Genomic DNA, 23114 nt, shown 5'->3' with positions numbered 1-23114 from the left:
TTTTCACACCACTTTTCTTGAATTTATAAATTGTTTTGTGAATATTTAAGAGCAGAAACATATAAAGTGCTCTGATGTGTTTTCATGTAACTACTCATTAAAAAGAATAGATGAATGATTTGTCACCAACAGTGGAATATATGTCAGTGTTTGCCACGACCCCTGATATGTAAACTCTGTTTGCTCACGCTGGGAAGAGTCTTCTTCTCTCTGAACTTCAGTCTCTCTCTCTTCTGCTCAAACGTGTGTTTTGGACGCCACTATAGCTCTCATATTGTTTCATCCACTTCAGCTTATTTACATGTAAGTTGTGTTGTTTATGTGCTGCCATTGAATCACTTCCTCACTGTAGGCAGTGTAGGATACTCTGTGTGCCATTTCTGCCTGCTGTGCTGGAGTGTGTGTGGACGATGGTGTGTGTGTGGCCTGGTGTGTGCCAGCGGATTGAAGACTTTTTTGTGAGACCAGGCTTAGAGTCTCTACCTGAAGTGTTCTTGTGAAATAATGACTCCAAAACACAAAAACACTGTTGAAGCTAAAGAGGAAGACAGATGAACTCATTGATCAGCAGTAAGTAGTGAAAGAATGAGGAGAGATGCCTGAAATAACGCCCTAAAAAATCTGTGTGTGTGTGTGTGTGTGTGTGTGTGTGTGTGTGTTTGCTTCCCTGGATCAGAAGCAAAAGTAAACTAAAATCAAATATGCATATTCAGATGGGAGGGGTTGATTTCCGACCCCTCCCATCTGAGAGAGCTGAAGCTGAGTGAGAACAAGCTGCAGGATTCAGGAGTGAAGCTGCTGTCTGCTGGACTGGAGAGTCCAAACTGTAAACTGGAGATTCTGTGGTCAGACACATATTAGACAGAAATGTCGTCATGGTGATATCATTGACTAATTTTATTGATTCAGTGTGTGTAATACTGTACAGTGCAGCTGGAGCACTGGGGAAACAACAATTGTCACTAACACGGAACAAAGTTATTACACTCATATTTTTTTTATTATCTTCATTTTAGACGATTTTTTGTCTTATTGCTCGAGCTTTAGCCACAAAGTTTATAAAGATATTTTTTTAACCCTGAGGCGATATTTGATATATATCTTCATATTAATTGATGATGTTCCATTCAGTTTCATGCAGAGATGCTGTTTGAGGAGCTGGAATAGATTGTTTGTGCTTCCAGATTTGGTAGCTAATCTCTTAGTAGCTAATCTCAGAGTGGAGATACACGGGCGTAAGTGGGATTTCATACTAAATTTGTGCTCTTATGTATTTAGACTTCATACTTAATTGAGGTGAGTTATGCAAACAAAGCATTGTTCCCCCTATAACAGGAGCTTGTGCAACTTTCTGGGATTCAGACTCAGAACTTGAGTCATTTCTAGTTACGCTCACTGTTTGTCTGCTTCAAATGTGCCTGATGACATCCATACAGATGATTGCATGCAAGATGTGATCACACAGGATCAACTGTATGGATGTCAGGCAGGAAACCATTTACCGTCCTCCACTGGATGTAGACACGTTAAGGGGCTGACGATCAATAACAAATCCCTGTTCCCTCTCTGTTCTCCATCACCTGTGTGCTTTCTGTCACCTCACGTCAGCGCTGAAGCACAAAGGTGAAGCGGTGCGTCACAGTGTTTGTCTTCTGTTGCTGGGTTTCTAAATGTGCAATGTTTTCTAAATGTCCAAATATATCAGTGACACCACCAGCAGACACTGAACGTGTCATTCTCTTCTCTTCCCAGTTTGGGTGAAACATGAATATGTGTTGCTGTGTTTATTCATCACTCTGTGTTCATAACAACACAAAACACAATCACACTGTGGTATTTGGTGTGATTCTAATGTTTATCACCTCGTTTGGCAGACATCCTTGTAAACACACAGACAACATTGTAATTTCCAGTTGCTGATTGTGTTTCAGACTTTATCACAGTAAAAACACAACAAACTATTCAACTGCTGAGTTTGTGCAGCAAATATTGAAAATCAATTTACACCTGATTAATGTTGAATATGACTGTGATTTAAATAAATAAATTCATTTAAAATATATTTCGGAAAACATAAAATGGACCATCATTTTAAGATGAAGCAGGTTAACATTTTTTATGAATTTGCCCCCCCCCCCCCCCCCCCCCCCCCCACACACACACAACTTCTTCCTTCCACTTGACCTTCAGCAGTGTTTTGTTGAAATCCTCCTCTCTCTGCAGGCTGCATAGCTGTCAGATCTCAGTTGAAGGCTGTCCTGCTCTGGCCTCAGCTCTGAAGTCCAACCCCTCCCATCTGAGAGAGCTGCAGCTGAGTGACAATGAGCTGCAGGATGCAGGAGTGAAGCTGCTGTCTGAGTTTGTGGAGAGTCCAGACTGTAAACTGGAGATTCTGAGGTCAGTTCAACTCACCATGAATCCTCAAATGTTGTCTGTGGTCTTTATGTCCCTCAGATGAAGAGTCTTTTTCAGGGCTCTCCAACCTTTTTCACACCACTTTTCTTGAATTTATAAATTGTTTTGTGAATATTTAAGAGCAGAAACATATAAAGTGCTCTGATGTGTTTTCATGTAACTGCTCATTAAAAGAATAGATGAATGATTTGTCACCAACAGTGGAATATATGTCAGTGTTTGCCACGACCCCTGATATGTAAACTCTGTTTGCTCACGCTGGGAAGAGTCTTCTTGTCTCTGAACTTCAGTCTCTCTCTCTTCTGCTCAACCTGTGTTTTGGACGCCACTATAGCTCTCATATTGTTTCATCCACTTCAGCTTATTTACATGTAAGTTGTGTTGTTTATGTGCTGCCATTGAATCACTTCCTCACTGTAGGCAGTGTAGGATACTCTGTGTGCCATTTCTGCCTGCTGTGCTGGAGTGTGTGTGGACGATGGTGTGTGTGTGGCCTGGTGTGTGCCAGCGAATTGAAGACTTTTTTGTGAGACCAGGCTTTGAGTCTCTGCCTGAAGTGTTCTTGTGAAATAATGACTCCAAAACACAAAAACACTGTTGAAGCTAAAGTGAGCTCCTTAAAAAACAAGCTGCAAGCTGCTAGGAGATATTTTAGGAAATACCTTCCTTGTTTTCTGATTTGCTGTTAATGAAACTCAACATGTGTTTCTGCTCTGTGCTGTAATGTGTGTGATGGTAAATGTATCATAATGTCTTTTTCCACAACATGGATTCATCAGTACACAACACAGTGATCAGCTTTCATCACAACTGACTGAAGCTGCTCAACAAACAGTTCAGGTTCATTGATTTCCACTGAAAAATACACAAACTTTGATAAAGGATCCATTTGGCTCAAAGTGATTTCCACACAGATTTGATGTCACCAGGCACCAAACCTTTTTGTTTCCTGCTGCCAGAGATAACTCTTCATTGTGTTGTAGAGTCAAAGAGGTCATCTCACAGTGAGAGCAGCTCTTCTGACTACAAGAAAAGTGAAGGGAGAAGTGGAGAAAAATGCTGGTCATGTTTCAGACGCCATCACTGTAGAAACACAATAAACTGTTAAACTAGTGTTTGTGCAGCTCATCAAATATGTATTATCACATTTACACCTGGAGGTTGTCTTTAAGAAACTGGAACAAAAAGTGAATAAACACCTAAACCTGTAAATATTGAGGCCTACATACAACCTGTTGAACATCTGAGGGGACACGTTTGTTGGAGGCTCTTATTCCCTGACATGAAGATCCACAGAAACCTGGAAAAAATAACACAATGTGTTTACTAAATGTGATACCAGGGGAAAATCATTTTAATCTATATTTTGATTTACAGGTGATAATGTGTAGTTAAAACATATTCCTTAAATGATGATAAAGTGACCATCAGTCAAAGCTAAAGCTGGTGTAATATATTAGTATTTTGATGTCAATGTATAAAATGAATACTTGAGCCTCAGCAGTGTTTTGTTGAAATCCTCCTCTCTCTGCAGGCTGAGACACTGTCAGATCTCAGATGAAGGCTGTGCTGCTCTGGCCTCAGCTCTGAAGTCCAACCCCTCCCATCTGAGACAGCTGGAGCTGAATGATAACGACCTGCAGGACTCAGGAGTGAAGCTGCTGTCTGAGTTTGTAGAGAGCCCAGACTGTAAACTGGAGATTCTGAGGTCAGTTCGACTCTCGAGTCTTTTTCAGGGCTCTCCAACCTTTTTCACACCAGGAGCCTCTTTACAAACTCAAAGTGGCCACAAGCTACTCATGACCTCTTTTATTTACAAAGTTATTCAATTCCACTTTATTCATATTGCGCCAAATCACAACAAACATAATCTTAAGCCACTTAATGATAGTACAAGTGTAAATATGGCGAATGATATTAATACTAATAGCAGGACAGAGTCTTCATCTCTACAGAACAGGTTTCCACAGCAACCTGGGAAGTCCCCCAGCAGTCTTTAAGTAGTTTTATAAATATGAAAACAAATTTTAGAACTATGCAAACTGCTGCCAATCTGGTGCGTGCGTGCATGCGTGTGTGTGTGTGTGAGAGAGCTGCCATGGATCAGAATCAAAAGTTTACTAATATCAAATATGTGATTCTAATGAGCTGTATGTGATTCCAGCTAAAGAGAATCTCATATTTGATTTAGAGGTGAAAATGTGTGATTAAAATGTTTCTCTTCAAAGATGATCAAAGTGGCCATCTAGTATAATATATAAGTATGTTGATGTCAATGTATAAAATGTATACATGACCCTCAGCAGCATTGATGCCAACTAAGCACTTTTGTTGCTAGATTTTGCAACTTTTCAGATTATCCTAAAAATGTTTTTTTGAAAAAGCACCTAGCAACAAATTAAGCCACTTTTAAAATTTATTTGGAAACTTTTAGCAGCTTTTGAAAAGTGACTGAAACATTAAAGTGCACACATTTTCCCTCCAAATGACTTCTCTGTCACACACTCAGTCACAACAACACACAGTCTTTCTGCCCGGCTGCAAAAGTGTGTTGTGAGTTGGGTCAGCAGTAGTGAGGGCTCAGCTCAATAGAGAGGCAGACAGTCACAGGCAGGAGCAGCGATCATTGTTGGCTGACTGCAGCAGCAGTAGCATGCCTTTGATGAGACAAACGATGGACGTTGGTTTATTTGCTCAAATCATTGAAACACATTGAGTTCAGAGTACAATTGTTTGGGTAGGAAGTCACAATTACATTTTTTTCTTAAGAATTAAGAATTGCCTCTGCACAGTAGCATTAACAATCTGTAAAGGGCTAAGCCTTCAGTAACGTTACTACATGCTAGTGCACTCACTCACTGCAGATGGAAATCAAGCTAGTCCTGAAAAAGGTTTTCAACATTTGATTTAAAGACATAAATGTATTTCTCTGGTGGCTTGTTTGCTAAACTTACTTGATATGTTGAAATAATGAAAACCCAATGAATATAGTTGATCACGAATGTTTGATCTTGAACAGAGCTTACATCAACCAACATGTCTCAGCCAGAAGTACAGAAAGGAGTGACAGTCTGTACCTGAAGTTAAAGGGTGGCTGAAGCCAGGAATTGGGGATGATTGTCGGGCATACTGTGCGTACTGCAAATCAGATGTGCTTGCAAAAATATATAACAAAAACATTGTGCTACATATCAATAAATCAAAACCGTACAAACACAGTCTACATCACCACAGTCGGTTAAGAAAGTGGATAACTGCAAAAGCACATTGCAATGAGATCATAAAAGATGTGTTGTGTTTGTATTACTTTACAAATAAAAATGTGTTTTAATAATATTTGTATGTGTATATTGTGTAATCTATGAACTGACACAGTTCTACGTCATTACATAATGACGTCATCCTCCTCTCTCTGCAGGCTGCATAGCTGTCAGTTCTCAGATGAAGGCTGTGCTGCTCTGGCCTCAGCTCTGAAGTCCAACCCCTCCCATCTGAGAGAGCTGGAGCTGAGTTGTAACAACCTGCAGGATTCAAGAGTGAAGCTGCTGTCTGAGTTTGTGGAGAGTCCAGACTGTAAACTGGAGATTCTGAGGTCAGTTCAACTCACCATGAATCCTCAAATGTTGTCTGTGGTCTTTATGTCCCTCAGATGAAGAGTCTTTTTCAGGGCTCTCCAACCTTTTACACACCAGGAGCTTCTTTACTAAACTCAAAGTGGTCACTAGCACCTAGTGCACTTTTCGTGAATTCATAAACTGTTTTGTGAATATTTAAGAGCAGAAACATATAAAGTGCTCTGATGTGTTTTCATGTAACTGCTCATTAAAAAAAATAGATGAATGATTTGTCACCAACAGTGGAATATATGTCAGTGTTTGCCACGACCCCTGATATGTAAACTCTGTTTGCTCACACTGGGAAGCGTCTGCTTCTCTCTGAACTTCAGTCTCTCTCTCTTCTGCTCAAACGTGTGTTTTGGACGCCACTATAGCTCTCATATTGTTTCATCCACTTCAGCTTATTTACATGTAAGTTGTGATGTTTATGTGCTGCCATTGAATCACTTCCTCACTGTAGGCAGTGTAGGATGCTCTGTGTGCCATTTCTGCCTGCTGTGCTGGAGTGTGTGTGGACGATGGTGTGTGTGTGGCCTGGTGTGTGCCAGCGGATTGAAGACTTTTTGTGAGACCAGGCTTTGAGACTCTACCTGAAGTGTTCTTGTGAAATAATGACTCCAAAACACAAAAACACTGTTGAAGCTAAAGAGGAAGACAGATGAACTCATTGATCAGCAGTAAGTAGTGAAAGTATGAGGAGAGATGCCTCAAATAACACCTAAAACAAAATCTGTGTGTGTGTGTGTGTGGGTGGGTTGGTGGGTGTGTGTGTGCGCGCTCTCCCCCGGATGGATCAGAATCACCAGTTATCAAATATGGGGTTTAAATGAGCTGTATGTGAGGGGTCTAGTGTTTGTATCTTTCTATGGCCTGTGGCAGACGGCCAATAGGGGGCGTACGTGCCCCAGTCAGAGGGAAGAGGGGATTTGACTGCAGGTGTAATTCAATGTGTTCTAAACATTGTATGTTTGAGATGAGATCAGCTGCTCCTCCTCCATCAGTGAGCTCAAGCCAAGAACCTTCATCACTGACAGACTGAGTCACAGTTGGAGTTCTTATCTGCCTTGGTGGAGGTGTAGTGTTTCACCTGTATTGATGATGTGATGCCTTGGTGCGCTCCTTAAAAACAAGCTTCATCACAACTGACAGAAGCTGCTCAACAAACACATAAGGTTCATTGATTTCCACTGAAAATTACACAAACTTTGTCAAAGGATCCATTTGGCTCAAAGTGATTTCCACACAGATTTGATGTCACCAGGCACCAAACCTTTTTGTTTCCTGCTGCCAGAGATAACTCTTCATTGTGTTGTAGAGTAAAAGAGGTCATCTCACAGTGAGAGCAGCCCACTGACTACAAGAAGAGTGAAGAGAGAAGTGGAGAGAAAATGCTGGTTATGTTTCAGACGCCATCACTGTAGAAACACAATAAACTGTTAAACTACTGAGTGTTTGTGCAGCTCATCAAATATGTATTATCACATTTACAGCAGGAGTTTGTCTTTATTTATTTTTTTTGATTTTGCCTCAGTTTGTTAAACACCTAAACCTGTAAATAATGAGGCCTACATACAACCTGCTGAACATCTGAGGGGAGAAGTTTGTTGGAGGCTCTTATACAGCCTGACATGAAGATCTACAGAAACCTAATAATAAAAAAATAATTAAACTTATATTTTGCTTTACAGATGACATTGTGTTATTAAAATGTTTTCCATAAAAGATGATAAAGTGACCATCAGTCAAAGCTAAAGCTGGTATAATATATGAGTGTGTTGATTTCAATGTATAAAATGTATACTTTACCCTCATCAGTGTTTTGTTCAAATCCTCCTCTCTCTGCAGGTTGAGACACTGTCAGATCTCAGTTGAAGGCTGTGCTGCTCTGGCCTCAGCTCTGAAGTCCAACCCCTCCCATCTAAGAGAGCTGAAGCTGAGTGAGAACAACCTGCAGGATTCAGGAGTGAAGCTGCTGTCTGAGTTTGTGGAGAGTCCAAACTGTAAACTGGAGATTCTGAGGTCAGTTCAACTCACCATGAATCCTCAAATGTTGTCTGTGGTCTTTATGTCCCTCAGATGAAGAGTCTTTTTCAGGGCTCTCCAACCTTTTTCACACCAGGAGCGTCTTTACAAACTCAAAGTGGCCACAAGCTACTCATGACCTCTTTTATTTACAAAGTTTTTCGATCCAACTTCATTTATATTGCGCCAAATCACAACAAACATAATCTTAAGCCACTTAATGAAAGTACAAGTGTAAATATGGCTAATGATATTAATACTAATAGCAGGACAGAGTCTTCATCTCTACAGAACAGGTTTCCACAGCAACCTGGGAAGTCCCCCAGCAGTCTTTAAGTAGTTTTATAAATATGAAAACAAATTTTAGAATGATGCAAACTGCTGCTAATCTGGTGTGTGTGTGTGTGTGTGTGTGTGTGTGTGTGTGTGTGTGTGTGTGTGTGTGTGTGTGTGTGTGTGTGTGTGTGTGTGAGAGAGAGAGAGAGAGAGAGAGAGCGCTGCCATGGATCAGAATCAAAAGTTGACTAATATCAAATATGTGATTCTAATGAATTGTATGTGTTTCCAGCTAAAGAGAATCTCATATTTCATATTTTGCTTTAGAGGTGAAAATGTGTGATTAAATGTGTCTCTTCAAAGATGATCAAAGTGACCATCTGGTATGATATGTATATACAGTATGTTGATGTCAAAATATAAAATGTATACATGACCCTCAGCAGCATTGATTGAAAAATGTTTTTTGAAAAAGCACCTAGCAACAAATTTAGCCACTTTTCAAATTTATTTGGAAACTTTCAGCTTAAGCTTTTGAAAAGTGACTCAAACGTAAAAGTGCACGCATTTTCCCTCCAAATGACACAAAACTATTTTCTCTGTCACAACAACACACAATCTGTCTGCCCAGCTGCAAAAGTGTGTTGTGAGTTGGGTCAGCAGTAGTGAGGGCTCAGCTTAATAGAGAGGCAGACAGTCACAGGCAGGAGCAGCGATCATTGTTGGCTGACTGCAGCAGCAGTAGCATGCCTTTGATGAGACAAACGATGGACGTTGGTTTATTTGCTCAAATCATTGAAACACATTGAGTTCAGAGTACAATTGTTTGGGAAGGAAGTCACAATTACATTTTTTTCTTTAGAATTTAGAATTGCCTCTGCACAGTAGCATTAACAATCTGTAAAGGGCTAAGCCTTCAGTAACGTTACTACATGCTAGTGCACTCACTCACTGCAGATGGAAATCAAGCTAGTCCTGAAAAAGGTTTTCAACATTTGATTTAAAGACATAAATGTATTTCTCTGGTGGCTTGTTTGCTAAACTTACTTGATATGTTGAAATAATTAAAACCCAATGAATATAGTTGATCACGAATGTTTGAGCTTGAACAGAGCTTACATCAACCAACATGTCTCAGCCAGAAGTACAGAAAGGAGTCACAGTCTGTACCTGAAGCCAGGAATTGGGGATGATTGTCGGGCATACTGTGCGTACTGCAAATCAGATATGCTTGCAAAAATATATAACAAAAACATTGTGCTACAGCAAAGCATATCGATAAATCAAAACCGTACAAACACAGTCTACATCACCACAGTCGGTTAAGAAAGTGGATAACTGCAAAAGCACAGAAGCTACTATGGCAATGAGATCATAAAAGATGTGTTGTGTTTGTATTACTTTACAAATAAAAATGTGTCTTAATAATATTTGTATGTGTAATCTATAAACTGACACAGTTCTACGTCATTACATAATGACGTCATCAGGCAATGACATCACAACATCATTTAGCAACGAATAGACTGCCTGTAGCAACTTCCCATGAATATTAGTTGGCAAAACTGCTCATCAGTGTTTTATTGAAATCCTCCTCTCTCTGCAGGCTGCATAGCTGTCAGATCTCAGTTGAAGGCTGTGCTGCTCTGGCCTCAGCTCTGAAGTCCAACCCCTCCCATCTGAGACAGCTGCAGCTGAGTTATAATGATCTGCTGGATTCAGGAGTGAAGCTGCTGTCTGAGTTTGTGGAGAGTCCAAACTGTAAACTGGAGATTCTGAGGTCAGTTCAACTCACCATGAATCCTCAAATGTTGTCTGTGGTCTTTATGTCCCTCAGATGAAGAGTCTTTTTCAGGGCTCTCCAACCTTTTTCACACCAGGAGCTTCTTTTCAAAACTCAGAGTGGTCACAAGCTCCAGGTGCTTTTTCCTGAATTTATAAACTGTTTTGTGAATATTTAAGAGCAGAAACATATAAACAGGTCTGATGTGTTTTCATGTAACTGCTCATTAAAAAGAAATAGATGAATGATTTGTCACCAACAGTGGAATATATGTCAGTGTTTGCCACGACCCCTGATATGTAAACTCTGTTTGCTCACGCTGGGAAGCGTCTGCTTCTCTCTGAACTTCAGTCTCTCTCTCTTCTGCTCAAACGTGTGTTTTGGACGCCACTATAGCTCTCATATTGTTTCTGCCTCTTCAGCTTATTTACATGTAAGTTGTGTTGTTTATGTGCTGCCACTGAATCACTTCCTCACTGTAGGCAGTGTAGGATGCTCTGTGTGCCATTTCTGCCTGCTGTGCTGGAGTGTGTGTGGACGATGGTGTGTGTGTGGCCTGGTGTGTGCCAGCGGATTGAAGACTTTTTTGTGAGAGGAAGCTTTGAGTCTTTACCTGAAGTGTTCTTGTGAAATAATGACTCCAAAACACAAAAACACTGTTGAAGCTAAAGAGGAAGACAGATGAGCTCATTGATCAGGAGAGACGCCTCAAATAACCTCCCAAAAAAATCAACTCTTAGAATTTTAGAACTATGCAAACTGCTGCTAATCTGGTGTGTGTGTGTGTGTGTGTTATCAAATATGGGGTTTAAATGAGCTGTATGTGAGGGGTCTAGTGTTTGTATCTTTCTATGGTGTGTAGCAGACGGCCAATAGGGGGCGTACGTGCCCCAGTCAGAGGGAAGAGGGGATTTGACTGCAGGTGTAGTAACATGTATTTAAACATTGTATGTTTGAGATGTGATCAGCTGCTCCTCCTCCATCAGTGAGCTCAAGCCAAGAACCTTCATCACTGACAGACTGAGTCACAGTTGGGGTTCTTATCTGCCTTGGTGGAGGTGTAGTGTTTCACCTGTATTGATGATGTGATGCCTTGGTGAGCTCCTTTAAAAACAAGCTGCAAGCTGCTAGGAGATATTTTAGGAAGAAGCTTCCTTGTTTTCTGATTTATTTGCTGTTAATGAAACTCAACATGTGTTTCTGCTCTGTGCTGTAATGTGTGTGATGGTAAATGTATCATAATGTCCATTTCCACAACATGGATTCATCAGTAAACAACACAGTGATCAGCTTTCATCACAACTGACTGAAGCTGCTCAACAAACACTTAAGGTTCATTGATTTCCACTGAAAAATCCAGCCTGACATGAAGATCTACAGAAACCTGGAATAAAGAACACTGTGTTTACTAAATGTGATACCAGGGGAAAATCATTTTAATCGATATTTTGATTTACAGGTGATAATGTGTAATTAAAACGTATATCTTAAAAGGTGATTAAAATGACCCATCAGTCAAAGCTAAAGCTGGTATAATATATTAGAATGATGAGGTTAATATATAAAATGCTTACTTGAGCCTCGGCAGTGTTTTGTTGAAATCCTCCTCTCTCTGCAGGCTGTATGGCTGTCATTTCTCAGATGAAGGCTGTGCTGCTCTGGCCTCAGCTCTGAAGTCCAACCCCTCCCATCTGAGAGAGCTGGAGTTGAGTTGTAACAAGCTGCAGGATTCGGGAGTGAAGCTGCTGTCTGAGTTTTTGGAGAGTCCAAACTGTAAACTGGAGATTCTGAGGTCTGTTCAACTCACCATGACTCCTCAAATGTTGTCTGTGGTCTTTATGTCCCTCAGATGAAGTCTTTTTCGGGGCTCTCCAACCTTTTTCACACCAGGAGCTTCTTTACAAAACTCAAAGTGGCGCGCACATGTGTTTGTGTGTTTGTGTGTGTGTGTGTGTGTGTGTGTGTGTGTGTGTGTGTGTGTGTGTGTGTGTGTGTTTGTGTGTTCTTCCCTGGATCAGAATCACCAGTTATCAAATATGTCAGCTTCAGTCACAGCTGACTGAAGCTGCTCTCAACAAACAGTTCAGGTTCATTGATTTCCACTGAAAAATACACAAACTTTATCAAAGGATCCATTTCGCTCAAAGTGATTTCCACACAGATTTGATGTCACCAGGCACCAAACCCCCTTGTTTCCTGCTGCCAGAGATAACTCTTCATTTTGTTGAAGTTTTGTCCTCAATAATTTAGTATGGCCCCTATGGGATGATGTCAAAATCAAAATGGCCTGCGATATGAAGACAATTCTCCAGCCCTGCCTTAAAAGATGATAAAAGTGACCATCAGTCAAATCTAAAGCTGGTATAATATATCAGTATTTTGATGTCAATGTATAAAATGTATACTTGACCCTGGGCAGTGTTTTGTTAAAATCCTCCTCTCTCTGCAGGCTGATTGGCTGTCAGATCGCAGTTGAAGGCTGTGCTGCTCTGGCCTCAGCTCTGAAGTCCAACCCCTCCCATCTGAGAGAGCTGGAGCTGAGTACGAACAACCTGCAGGATTCAGGAGGGAAGCTGCTGTCTGAGTTTGTGGAGAGTCTAGACTATAAACTGGAGATTCTGAGGTCAGTTCAACTCACCATGAATCCTCAAATGTTGTCTGTGGTCTTTATGTCCCTCAGATGAAGAGTCTTTTTCAGGGCTCTCCAACCTTTTTCACACCAGGAGCCTCTTTACAAACTCAAAGTGGCCACAAGCTACTCATGACCTCTTTTATTTACAAAGTTGTTCAATTCAACTTTATTTATATTGCGCCAAATCACAACAAACATAATCTTAAGCCACTTAATGATAGTACAAGTGTAAATATGGCTAATGATATTAATACTAATAGCAGGACAGTCTTTATCTCTACATAACAGGTTTCCACAGCAACCTGGGAAGTCCCCCAGCAGTCTTTGAGTAGTTTTATGAATATAAAAACAACACATTGTGTGTGTGTGTGTGTGTGTGTGTGTGTGTGTGTGTGTGTGTGTGTGTGTGTGAGAGCTGCCCTGGATCAGAATCAAAAGTTAACTAATATCAAATATGTGATTGTAATGAGCTGTATGTGATTCCAGCTAAAGAGAATCTCAAATTTCATATTTTGCTTTAGAGGTGAAAATGTGTAATTAAAATGTTTTCCTTCAAAGATGATCAAAGTGACCATCTAGTATAATATATAAGTATGTTGATGTCAATGTATAAAATGTATACATGACCCTCAGCAGCACTGATGCCAACTAAGCAGTTGCACTCTGTTCCATCGGCACTCATGCCACTTTAGATTTATTTATAGATTTATTTATAAGTAATATTCTGTTTTTTTATATATATTCTTATTCTGATGTGTATAGACTGGTCTGCACTTTGTTCCATTTGCTCTTATACTTAGTACTTTGCCCAATGTTTTTATTGCACATTCAATTTCAATATGCTGCTGTTGTCGCGTCATAAAGAATTTCAATGCTCAGTATGACCTTTATTTTACTGTGCACATGACAAATAAACTTGAAATTTGAAACTTGTTGCTTGATTTTGCAACAAAAGATTATTCTAGCAACTTTTTTCAAAAAGCACCTAGCAACAAATTTAGCTACTTTTCAAATTTATTTGGAAACTTTTAGCAACTTTTGAAAAGTGATTCAAACGTTAAAGTGCACGCAGTTTCCCTCTAAATGACAAAAACGATTTCCTCCGTCACACACCCAGTCACAACAACACACAGTCTGTCTGCCCGGCTGCAAAAGTGCGTTGTGAGTTGGGTCAGCAGAAGTGAGGGCTCAGCTCAATAGAGAGGCAGACAGTCACAGGCAGGAGCAGCGATCATTGTTTCTGTAGGAAGTCACGATTAAAAAAAATAAATAGAATTTAGAATTGCCTCTGCACAGTAGCATTAACAATCTGTAAAGGGCTAAGCCTTCAGTAACGTTACTACATGCTAGTGCACTCACTCACTGCAGATGGAAATCAAGCTAGCCCTGAAAAAGGTTTTCAACACTTGATTTAAAGACATAAATGTATTTCTCTGGTGGCTTGTTTGCTAAACTTACTTGATATGTTGAAATAGTTCAACAACCACAGTTAAAACCCAATGAATATAGTTGATCACGAATGTTGAACAGAGCTTACATCAACCAACATGTCTCAGCCAGAAGTACAGAAAGGAGTGACAGTCTGTACCTGAAGTTAAAGGGTGGCTGAAGCCAGGAATTGGGGATGATTGTCGGGCATACTGTGCGTACTGCAAATCAGATATGCTTGCAAAAATATATAACAAAAACATTGTGCTACATATCAATAAATCAAAACCGTACAAACACAGTCTACATCACCAGTTGGTTAAGAAAGTGGATAACTGCAAAAGCACAGAAGCTACTATGGCAATGAGATCATAAAAGATGTGTCTTAATAATATTTGTATGTGTATATTGTGTAATCTATGTACTGACACAGTTCTACGTCATTACATAATGACGTCATCAGGCATGGACATCACAACATCATTTAGCAACAAATAGACCTGCCTGTAGCAACTTCCCTAGAACATAAGTTGGCAAAACTGCTCATCAGTGTTTTGTTGAAATCCTCCTCTCTCTGCAGGCTGCATAGCTGTCAGATCTCAGATGAAGGCTGTGCTGCTCTGGCCTCAGCTCTGAAGTCCAACCCCTCCCATCTGAGAGAGCTGCAGCTGTTTGGGAACAACCTGCAGTATTCAAGAGTGAAGTGAGTCCAAAATATAGACTGGAGACTCTGAGGTCAGTAGAGTTTCAGTCAGCTGATTGTGTTTCAGCAGTTTAGTGTTAAACACAGTTAGTATCAGAGCAAAGGTCCAGTGTTTCCTGGTAAAGCTCAGTCATTTGCAGCTGCAGCTTTCCACTGTGAAGCTGTGAGAGCAGAATGCTGACAGGATTGGACACAAAGACAGAGAGACAGACAACAGTCAGCCAATCAGATCAGCCACTAGCTTGTTGTGAGCATGTGTGTGAGCTGACGAATGAATGAAGACGACTGTATTTGTTGTTGTTTGTCTCTACAGAACATATACGCGGACTTAAGCTGACAACCTGACAGAAAGTGAGGATTCAGGTGGTGATCATCATTTTTCAATACTCATACAAACATTTTTTTTCAAACTTATATATCTGTACATTTTCTGTCATTAAAGAACAAACAGTTCACAACAAATCCACAAAATAAAGTTTTGATTTGTATAAATGTCATTAGGCGATAAAATGGGTAAAATCCTAGAATCATGTTTGCTGTGTCTTCTTTTTCCAGCAGATGGCGCTCAACTGTACGTGTGGGACAGTAGAGAAACATGGATCAGTAGACAGAAGACAACAGAGGAACACATGAATCCTGACTCTGGACATTTCAGATTTTGAGAACATTTGCTTGGATGGTTGTCATAATAGAAAAATACTTTATGTCAGAGGTTAAGAGAGTAAACTGCCCCAACAGGAATAGTGCAGGTTTCCCCTTTATGCTGCTGTAACACCAGCATTTCCCCTCACTGCTGTCGTGCCACACGGTCGTGCAAAGACCAATTGGGAGCAGTGAAGCTCAAACAGAAACAGAAAATATATAATTGGTATGCACAAAGAACAGAATAGGAATCAAAATGATCTTGCAATTTCATGCAGGGATCCAGGTTTGGGCTCCAGTTATCATATTGAATCACTGCGGAATCAGAAAGAGCTCAGTGCAACAAAACGTTTGACAAACATTCCGTCCAAACAGTGAAGTACACATCAGCTTCTGTACGCAGTGGAAGATTTGAACCACTAGATAGCAGCACGTTCCTTTGAATGAGTGATAAAGTCAGCCCAGAACGCTGAGAGGAAATATTGTTACTGAACTTTTATGAATATTGCTTTCTCTTCCTTCCTGTGTATGATTATTCACACTGCATCGTAGAAAAATAAGAGCTGCTGACAACCAAATTCTTTTTTCAGCATATGTATAAATCTACATATAATCTATGTACACGCTTATGCTCATAATCATAACTCAGTTACTGAGGCATCAACGTCTGCTTCTTAATCCCCACAATCGTAATCAGTCTCAGGCTCCACATCCACAGATTGTTTCCAACTGAGTGCAGAAAACAATGCAAAGTCCTACATGTATGAGACACACACACACACACACACACACACACAATTTGTTGAACATCATATTGGCAGCTTCAACTAAAATGACTTTTTCTGATAAATATAAAAAGCAACAGTGATATTTGTTGTTTGAAATCAAAGTCAAGTGTCACGTTTCTGTGTTATGTATAATCGTGAATCTACTAATGTTAACCTAAGATTCACACTTTCTCGTACAATGTGATTCCTTTATGTCTTTATTTCTCATTTTTACAGCCCAGTTCTGCACAGGACAGACTTGTTGACAAAACAAAGGTGTAATTATTTTATGGGACACAAAATATCTAAATTCAGTTTGTAGTGAACAGCAGTACTGAGAGAGGAACTGTGGTACTGTATGAGGAAGTCTGGAGTGGTAGAGAAGTATGTTAGAGTGGTGCAGGACATGTATGAGAGCTGCGAGACGGTGGTGAGGTGTGCCGTAGGTGTGACAGAGGAGTTCAACATGGAGGTGGGACTGCATCGAGGATCAGCCATGAGCCCCTTCTTGTTTGTTGTATGGTGATGGACAGATTGACAGATGAAGTCAGACAGGAATCTCCATGGACCATGATGTTTGCAGATGACATTGTGATCTGTAGTGAGAGCAGGGAGCAGGTGGAGGGAAGTCTGGAGAGGTGGAGGTATGCACTGGAAGGAAGAGGGATGAAGGTAAGCTGCAGTAAGAGTACGTGTGTGTGAATGAGAGGGACACAAGTGGAACAGTGAGGTTACAGGGAGAAAATATAAAGAAGGTGGAGGATTTTAAGTACATAAGGTCAACAGTCCAGAGCAACGGAGAGTGTGGAAAAGAGGAAGAAACGTGTGCAAGCAGGTTGGGACGGGTGGAGAAAAGTGTCATGAGTCGTGTGACAAAAGAGTATCAGCAAGAATGAAAGGAAAGGTGTAAAAGACAGTGGTGAGACCAGCGACGTTGCATGGTTTGGAGACAGTGGCACTGAGGAAGAGACAGGAGGCAGAGTTAGAGGTAGCAGAAAGGAAAATGTTGAGGTTCTCTTTGGGAATGACAAGGATAGATAGGATATTTTGGAGATAAAGTCAGAGAGGCCAGACTGAGATGGTTTGGACATGTACAGAGGAGGAATAGTGAATATATTGGGAAAAGGATGCTAAGGTGGGAACTGCCAGGCAGGAGGCCTAGAGGAAGACCTAAGAGGAGATATATGGATGTAGTGAAGGAGGATATGAGGTTAGTTGGTTTAAGAGAAGAGGATGCAGAGGATAGGGGTGGATGGAGACGGATGACTTGCTGTGGCGACCCCTGAAAGAGCAGCCAAAAGGAAAAGAAGAAGAAGATGGAAAGCAGTGATCTACCAAAGAAACCTCAGACAACCCGGCACCAAATGGCACTCCCTCACATCTGGTCAGGAGTGTTATCGGTCCTTTGTATTTGAAACTGAGGTAGCTCTCCTCCACCTCTAGTCACATGTTTTCCCCGACACGCAATTTTGACTTATCAGCCACCATATCCATAGAAACAAAACCCCAGACTTCCGTAGCCAAAACCTTGGTTGTAAATTGAAACCCTACATTGACCTTACAATCCTTATGGTATTTCTTACTGGCATATATATTTTCACCATACAGTCCTGACAATTTACCTTTGTTCATGCTTGTGTGCATTTAATGTGGTGAATTCCTGTGTGAGTTGATATTTGTATTGCATGGTGTATTTTCATTTCTAGTTCAAAATAATTTAAAATAATTCCAGTCGAGAACCTTCTGGAATGATTGGTGATTACCATACCGGCTGGTTAAAGAACCCAATATTTATATATTTTCATTTCATTTCATATTTTCAGGAATTAACACCTAATTCAGTGAAAGAAATATTTGCAAGAAAAAATAGTAATGTAAAAATACTTTAAACAGAACCTTTTGATCGGCTCGCACCTTACTCTCACTCTCTCGCTCTCACTCACTCACTCACACAAAACAAGCAAAATGTAAATGTTTCTATAGGATAATGAGTATAAAATCATTATTTTCTACTGCATATCTGTTTGTGTTTACTGCTTTTCCACCCTGTAAGTTTTGGCATCCCAGCTGGTTAAATAAGTCTTTTTATTTCATTTGATATTTTCACTAATAAACACATAATTCAATGAAACATATAATTGCAAGAAAAGATTATAATGTGCAAAAATACTGTAAACAGAATCTTTGGATCTCGGCACCTTACACTCACTCACTCACTCACAAGCACACAGACATTCAAAGGTGAAGTCGTGATTTCCAGTAAATGTAAAAGTGGGAGGAGCTCTTCACAGGGATTCTGTTTTTTCTTTTGTTTTTGCTATTTGTTTTTATTGAAGCAAACATTTTACATGACATTGGGCATACAATTGTAGGATATTTTGGAGATATTTTTTTATACAGAAAGAGGGGGGAGAGGGAGAAAGAGAGAGAGAGAGAGAGAGGGGGGGGGGTTACTAGGGGTGGGGTGACACGTCGACGTAAATCGACGACTCGATTACGTAAATACGTCGATTTGCATAACCGTGTGCCGACGCGTCATGATGACGTAAGATGGCCGCATCAGGTGAAAGCATGTACGCAACCGGAGAACAAGCTGCGGCTAAAAAAGTCCCACGGTTTCAAGTGACAGCGTCGCGGAGCGCGTTGTCAACTTTGTGTCCCCGCCAACCAAGCGTGAGACACTAGGACAGGGGTGGCGAACACGCGGCTCTTTGCCGGCTGACGTGGGCTAGAGAGCCGCAAGCGGGGGTTTGCCGGCTGACGTGCGGAAGCGCAAACTGACCTGCGGCTATCCCCCCATCCCCCGTCAGACCGACTGATCGCGGAGCAAACGGACCTACGTCTCATGTATTTTTGTTGTTGAACGCAGATTGCGCTGGATCACTTTTACTTGAATTGAATAAGCAATATGTTGGATTGTAAAACGTAGATTATCAATGAAAAGGTGGCTAGTTGTGGAGTAATGCACTGCAAATCTTTGTTACATTTTTTTGTTTTCAAGCGAAGATGATTTAAGAAACCATTGAAATATTAATGAGAAGTTTGATATTTATTTTCGGGGCAATCTTTTTTATATTGCGTAATAAATAATATTGAAAAAATAATCTGTAGATTAATCGTTAAAAAAATGATCGTTAGGTGCAGCCCTAATTCATACTATTGTTGTTAAACTTTATGCGTAGACCCTGAGGTAGCAAACAAGTAGATTGAAATTGCAACGATCTCATAGGTTAAATACAGTGTTAACAGGATGATGTCAAATAGTAATGTAGGGTAATACAAATTGCATCATAGACTGCAATGATGTCATAGGGTTAATACAGTTTTTACAGGATGATGTCAAACAGCAATGTAGGGTAATACAAATCGCATCATAGGCTGTGGTAAAGAGAAGGGATTCTGTTTTGCATTAACAGGAAACGTACAGCCATTTTATATCAGACTCCTTTACAAGGCGGATAACCAGAAGGAGAAAAAGAAGTTGACAACATTCTTATTTATACTGACTGTCTGTGATGAGACAAAAAACAGGTAAAATTGCAGATTGGTACAGAAAAGGTGGATATTGATTCATTTCCAGCTGTTATATCCCTTTATGTTGTGGCTGTTAAGGATGTTTTCCTCTTGAGTAATGTGATGTAGTTCTATCGAGACAAGCTGCAGAGGCAGACTAACACAGCTACAGTACAATAATCAACCAGCAGGTAAGCAATACTTATTAGCTAATCATTAACACTCCTGCTCCCTCTGCTTCATTGGTGTATATATATATATATATATATATATATATGGATGTATAAAGTGTGAATGACCAGTGAAAGCTGTGTGTTCCTCTTAACTAAAGTCTCATTCTGGAAACCACAGAAGCTGACTTAAAAACAGTGAAGGTGAAAGTGAAGTGACTTTTACAAAGTCTGACTGAAAGAAAAGGAGATAAAGATCAATGACAATTTGAATTGTGTTGGGCTTTGGTGTGTGTGTGTGTGTCAAGGCAAGTGAACTTTATATATAACTTTATATAGCCCAATATCACATATAATGTCTCCAAGGGGTTTGATATATATATATATCTCTCCATATTAATTGATGATGTTCCATTCAGTTTCATGCAGAGATGCTGTTTGAGGAGGTGGAATTGATTGTTTGTGCTTCCAGATTTGGTAGCTCACCTCAGAGTGGAGATACATGGGCGTAAGTGGGATTTCATACTAAATTTGTGCTCTAATGTATTCAGACTTCATACTTATATGAGGTGAGTGTGCAAACAAAGCATTGTTCCCCCTAAAACAGGAGCTTGTGCAGCTTTCTGGGATTCAGGCTCGGAACTTCAGTCATTTCTAGTTACGCTCACTGTTTGTCTGCTTCAAATGTGCCCAGCGACATCCATACAGATGATTGCATGCAGGATGTGATCACACAGGATCACCTGTATGGATGTCAGGCAGGAAACCATTTTTACCGTCCTCCACTGGATGTTAACACGTTAAGGGACTGACGATCAATAACAAATCCCTGTTCCCTCTCTGCTGTCCATCACTTGTGTGCTTTCTGTCACCTCGTTTCAGCGCTGAAGCACAAAGGTGAAGCGGTGCGTCACAGTGTTTGTCTTCTGTTGCTGGGTTTCTAAATGTGCAATGTTTTCTAAATGTCCAATCAATCAGTGAGACCACCAGCAGACACTGAATGTGTCATTCTCTTCTCTTCCCAGTTTGGGTGAAACATGAATATGTGTTGCTGTTTATTCATCACTCTGTGTTCATAATAACACAAAACAAAATTAATTGCCAGTTGCTGATTGTGTTTCAGACTTTATCAGAGTAAAAAACACAATAAACTGTTCAACTACTGAGTGTTTCTACAGCTCATCAAATATGTACACCTGGAGTTTGTCTTTATTCATTTTTATTGATTTTGCTTCAGTTTGTTAAACACCTAAACCTGTAAATAATGAGGCCTACATACAACCTGCTGACCACCTGAGCGGACAAGTTTGTTGGAGGCTCTTATACAGCCTAACATGAGGATCTACAGAAACCTGGAAAGAAAACACTGTTTACTAAACGCGATTCTAGCAAAAAATATTTCAATTTATATTTTGCTTTACAGGTGACAATGTGTAATAAAAACGTATTCCTTCAAAGATGACAAAAGTGACCATTAGTCAAAGCTAAAGCTGGTATAATATATTAGTATGTTGATGTCGATGTATAAAATGTACACTTGACCCTCACCAGTGTTTTGTTGAAATCCTCTCTCCCCTTTGCAGGCTGGATAGCTGTCAGATCTCAGATGAAGGCTGTGCTGCTCTGGCCTCAGCTCTGAAGTCCAACCCCTCCCATCTGAGAGAGCTGGAGCTGAGTCAGAACAACCTGCAGGATTCAGGAGTGAAGCTGCTGTCTGAGTTTGTGGCGAGTCCAGACTGTAAACCGGAGATTCTGAGGTCAGTTCAACTCACCATGAATCCTCAAATGTTGTCTGTGGTCTTTATGTCCCTCAGATGAAGAGTCTTTTTCAGGGCTCTCCAACCTTTTTCACACCAGGAGCCTCTTTCAAAACTCAAAGTGGCCACAGGCTACTCATGTATTTTGCTTTTATTTACAAACTGTTGTTCAATTCAACTTCATTTGTATCGTGCCAAATCACAACAAACGTTATCTCAAGGTACTTAACATGCAGAGCTTTTATTTTCAAATTATAATGTGAACGTTTAAGTGCAGAAACAGATAAACTGCTCTGACTAAACTGCTCATTACAGAAAAACAATGATTTGCCACCAACAGTGACCTACATTGAAGCTTAATTCAACTTCTCAAACATTAACATAAAAAATAAAGTAATAAAAAAACAGAAGGCTTTATTCATATAGGATGTTATATACACAAGAGCAATTAAAAAGAAGACAGGTATTAAAAAACCATGAGGGTCTACTTTTTTTTTTCCAGTTTGCAGACGCTTTTACCCAAAGTGATGTAACATAAGATTTGAATACAATAATAAAAAATATAATGAAAAACTATTTCCACATAATTATGCATCTACTTAGGGACGGAGTGGCTCAGGATGGCTGTGCGGTTTGATTTCTGGGAATTGGAAGGTTCCTGGTTTGATTCCAGGCTCCGCCTAGAGAGCATGTGGAAGTGTTGTTGACAAACACACCGAACCCATAACTGCTCCTGATATGCAAGTTTGCTCCTTGCATGTTATGCCCCTGCCATCAGTGTATGAATGTGAGGTCATTCTAATGCATTTTGGAAAAAAGCGATTAAGCAGGACAGAGTTATTATACCTCTATATAAATCTACATATAATCTATGTAGAAAAACACACAACACATGTATGTTCATAACCATTAGTCAGTTACACACACTGAGGCATCAGCTCAGTCCTCATAATCGTAATCAGTCTCAAGCTCCAAATCCACAGATTGTATCTGCCTGAGTGCAGAAAACAATGCAAAGTACTGTACATGTATGAGGGAAGTACCAAGAAACTAGATTATATATATTTATAATAATATATAATAAATATATATACATGAATATATATGTATATATATATTTATATGTTAGCACACACACACACACACACACACACACACACACACACACACACACACACACTATTTGTTGAACATCATATTGGCAGCTTCAACTAAAACAGGTTGATAAATATGAAACACAACAGTGACATTTGTTGTTTGAAATCAAGTCAGGTGTCACGTTTCTGTGTTCTATATAATCATGAATCGACTAATGTTAACCAAAGATTCCCAGTTTCTCGTACAACGTGATTCCTTTATATCGTTATTTCTCATTTTTACATCCCAGTG

The 23114-nt window shown here is 40.0% G+C and overlaps 1 protein-coding gene across 19 annotated transcripts in view; it reads left to right on the top strand.

Moving 5' to 3' along the window:
• The window catches only part of LOC143006248 (uncharacterized), a 59467-nt gene extending 43060 nt beyond the window's left edge, over window positions 1-16407 (top strand). The window contains exons 13-22 of one of the 19 annotated variants that reach the window (XR_012964236.1): window positions 2224-2397; window positions 3950-4123; window positions 5834-6007; window positions 7878-8051; window positions 9937-10110; window positions 11732-11905; window positions 12563-12736; window positions 14754-14908; window positions 15190-15227; window positions 15435-16407. Coding sequence is in view for 15 of the 19 variants with exons in the window: in XM_076157619.1 (XP_076013734.1) it covers window positions 2224-2397; window positions 3950-4123; window positions 5834-6007; window positions 7878-8051; window positions 9937-10110; window positions 11732-11905; window positions 12563-12736; window positions 14754-14876; window positions 15190-15208 (1360 nt within the window). In the remaining 4 variants the exon portion in view is untranslated. Of the gene's footprint in view, window positions 1-2223; window positions 2398-3949; window positions 4124-5833; window positions 6008-7877; window positions 8052-9936; window positions 10111-11731; window positions 11906-12562; window positions 12737-14753; window positions 14909-15189; window positions 15240-15431 lie in introns of all 19 variants that reach the window. The other 18 variants (XR_012964234.1, XR_012964235.1, XR_012964237.1 and 15 more) reach the window with 18 other exon arrangements.
• Window positions 16408-23114: the final 6707 nt, after the last annotated feature.

This window comes from Genypterus blacodes, unplaced genomic scaffold, assembly GCF_046128005.1.
Source record: "Genypterus blacodes isolate CSIRO-AG114 ecotype Tasmania unplaced genomic scaffold, CSIRO-AGI_Gbla_v1 ptg000073l_1, whole genome shotgun sequence".
Taxonomy (NCBI): Eukaryota; Metazoa; Chordata; class Actinopteri; order Ophidiiformes; family Ophidiidae; genus Genypterus; species Genypterus blacodes.
Note: the sequence above shows the minus strand (reverse complement) of the source record. Positions and strands in the feature narration are given on the sequence as shown.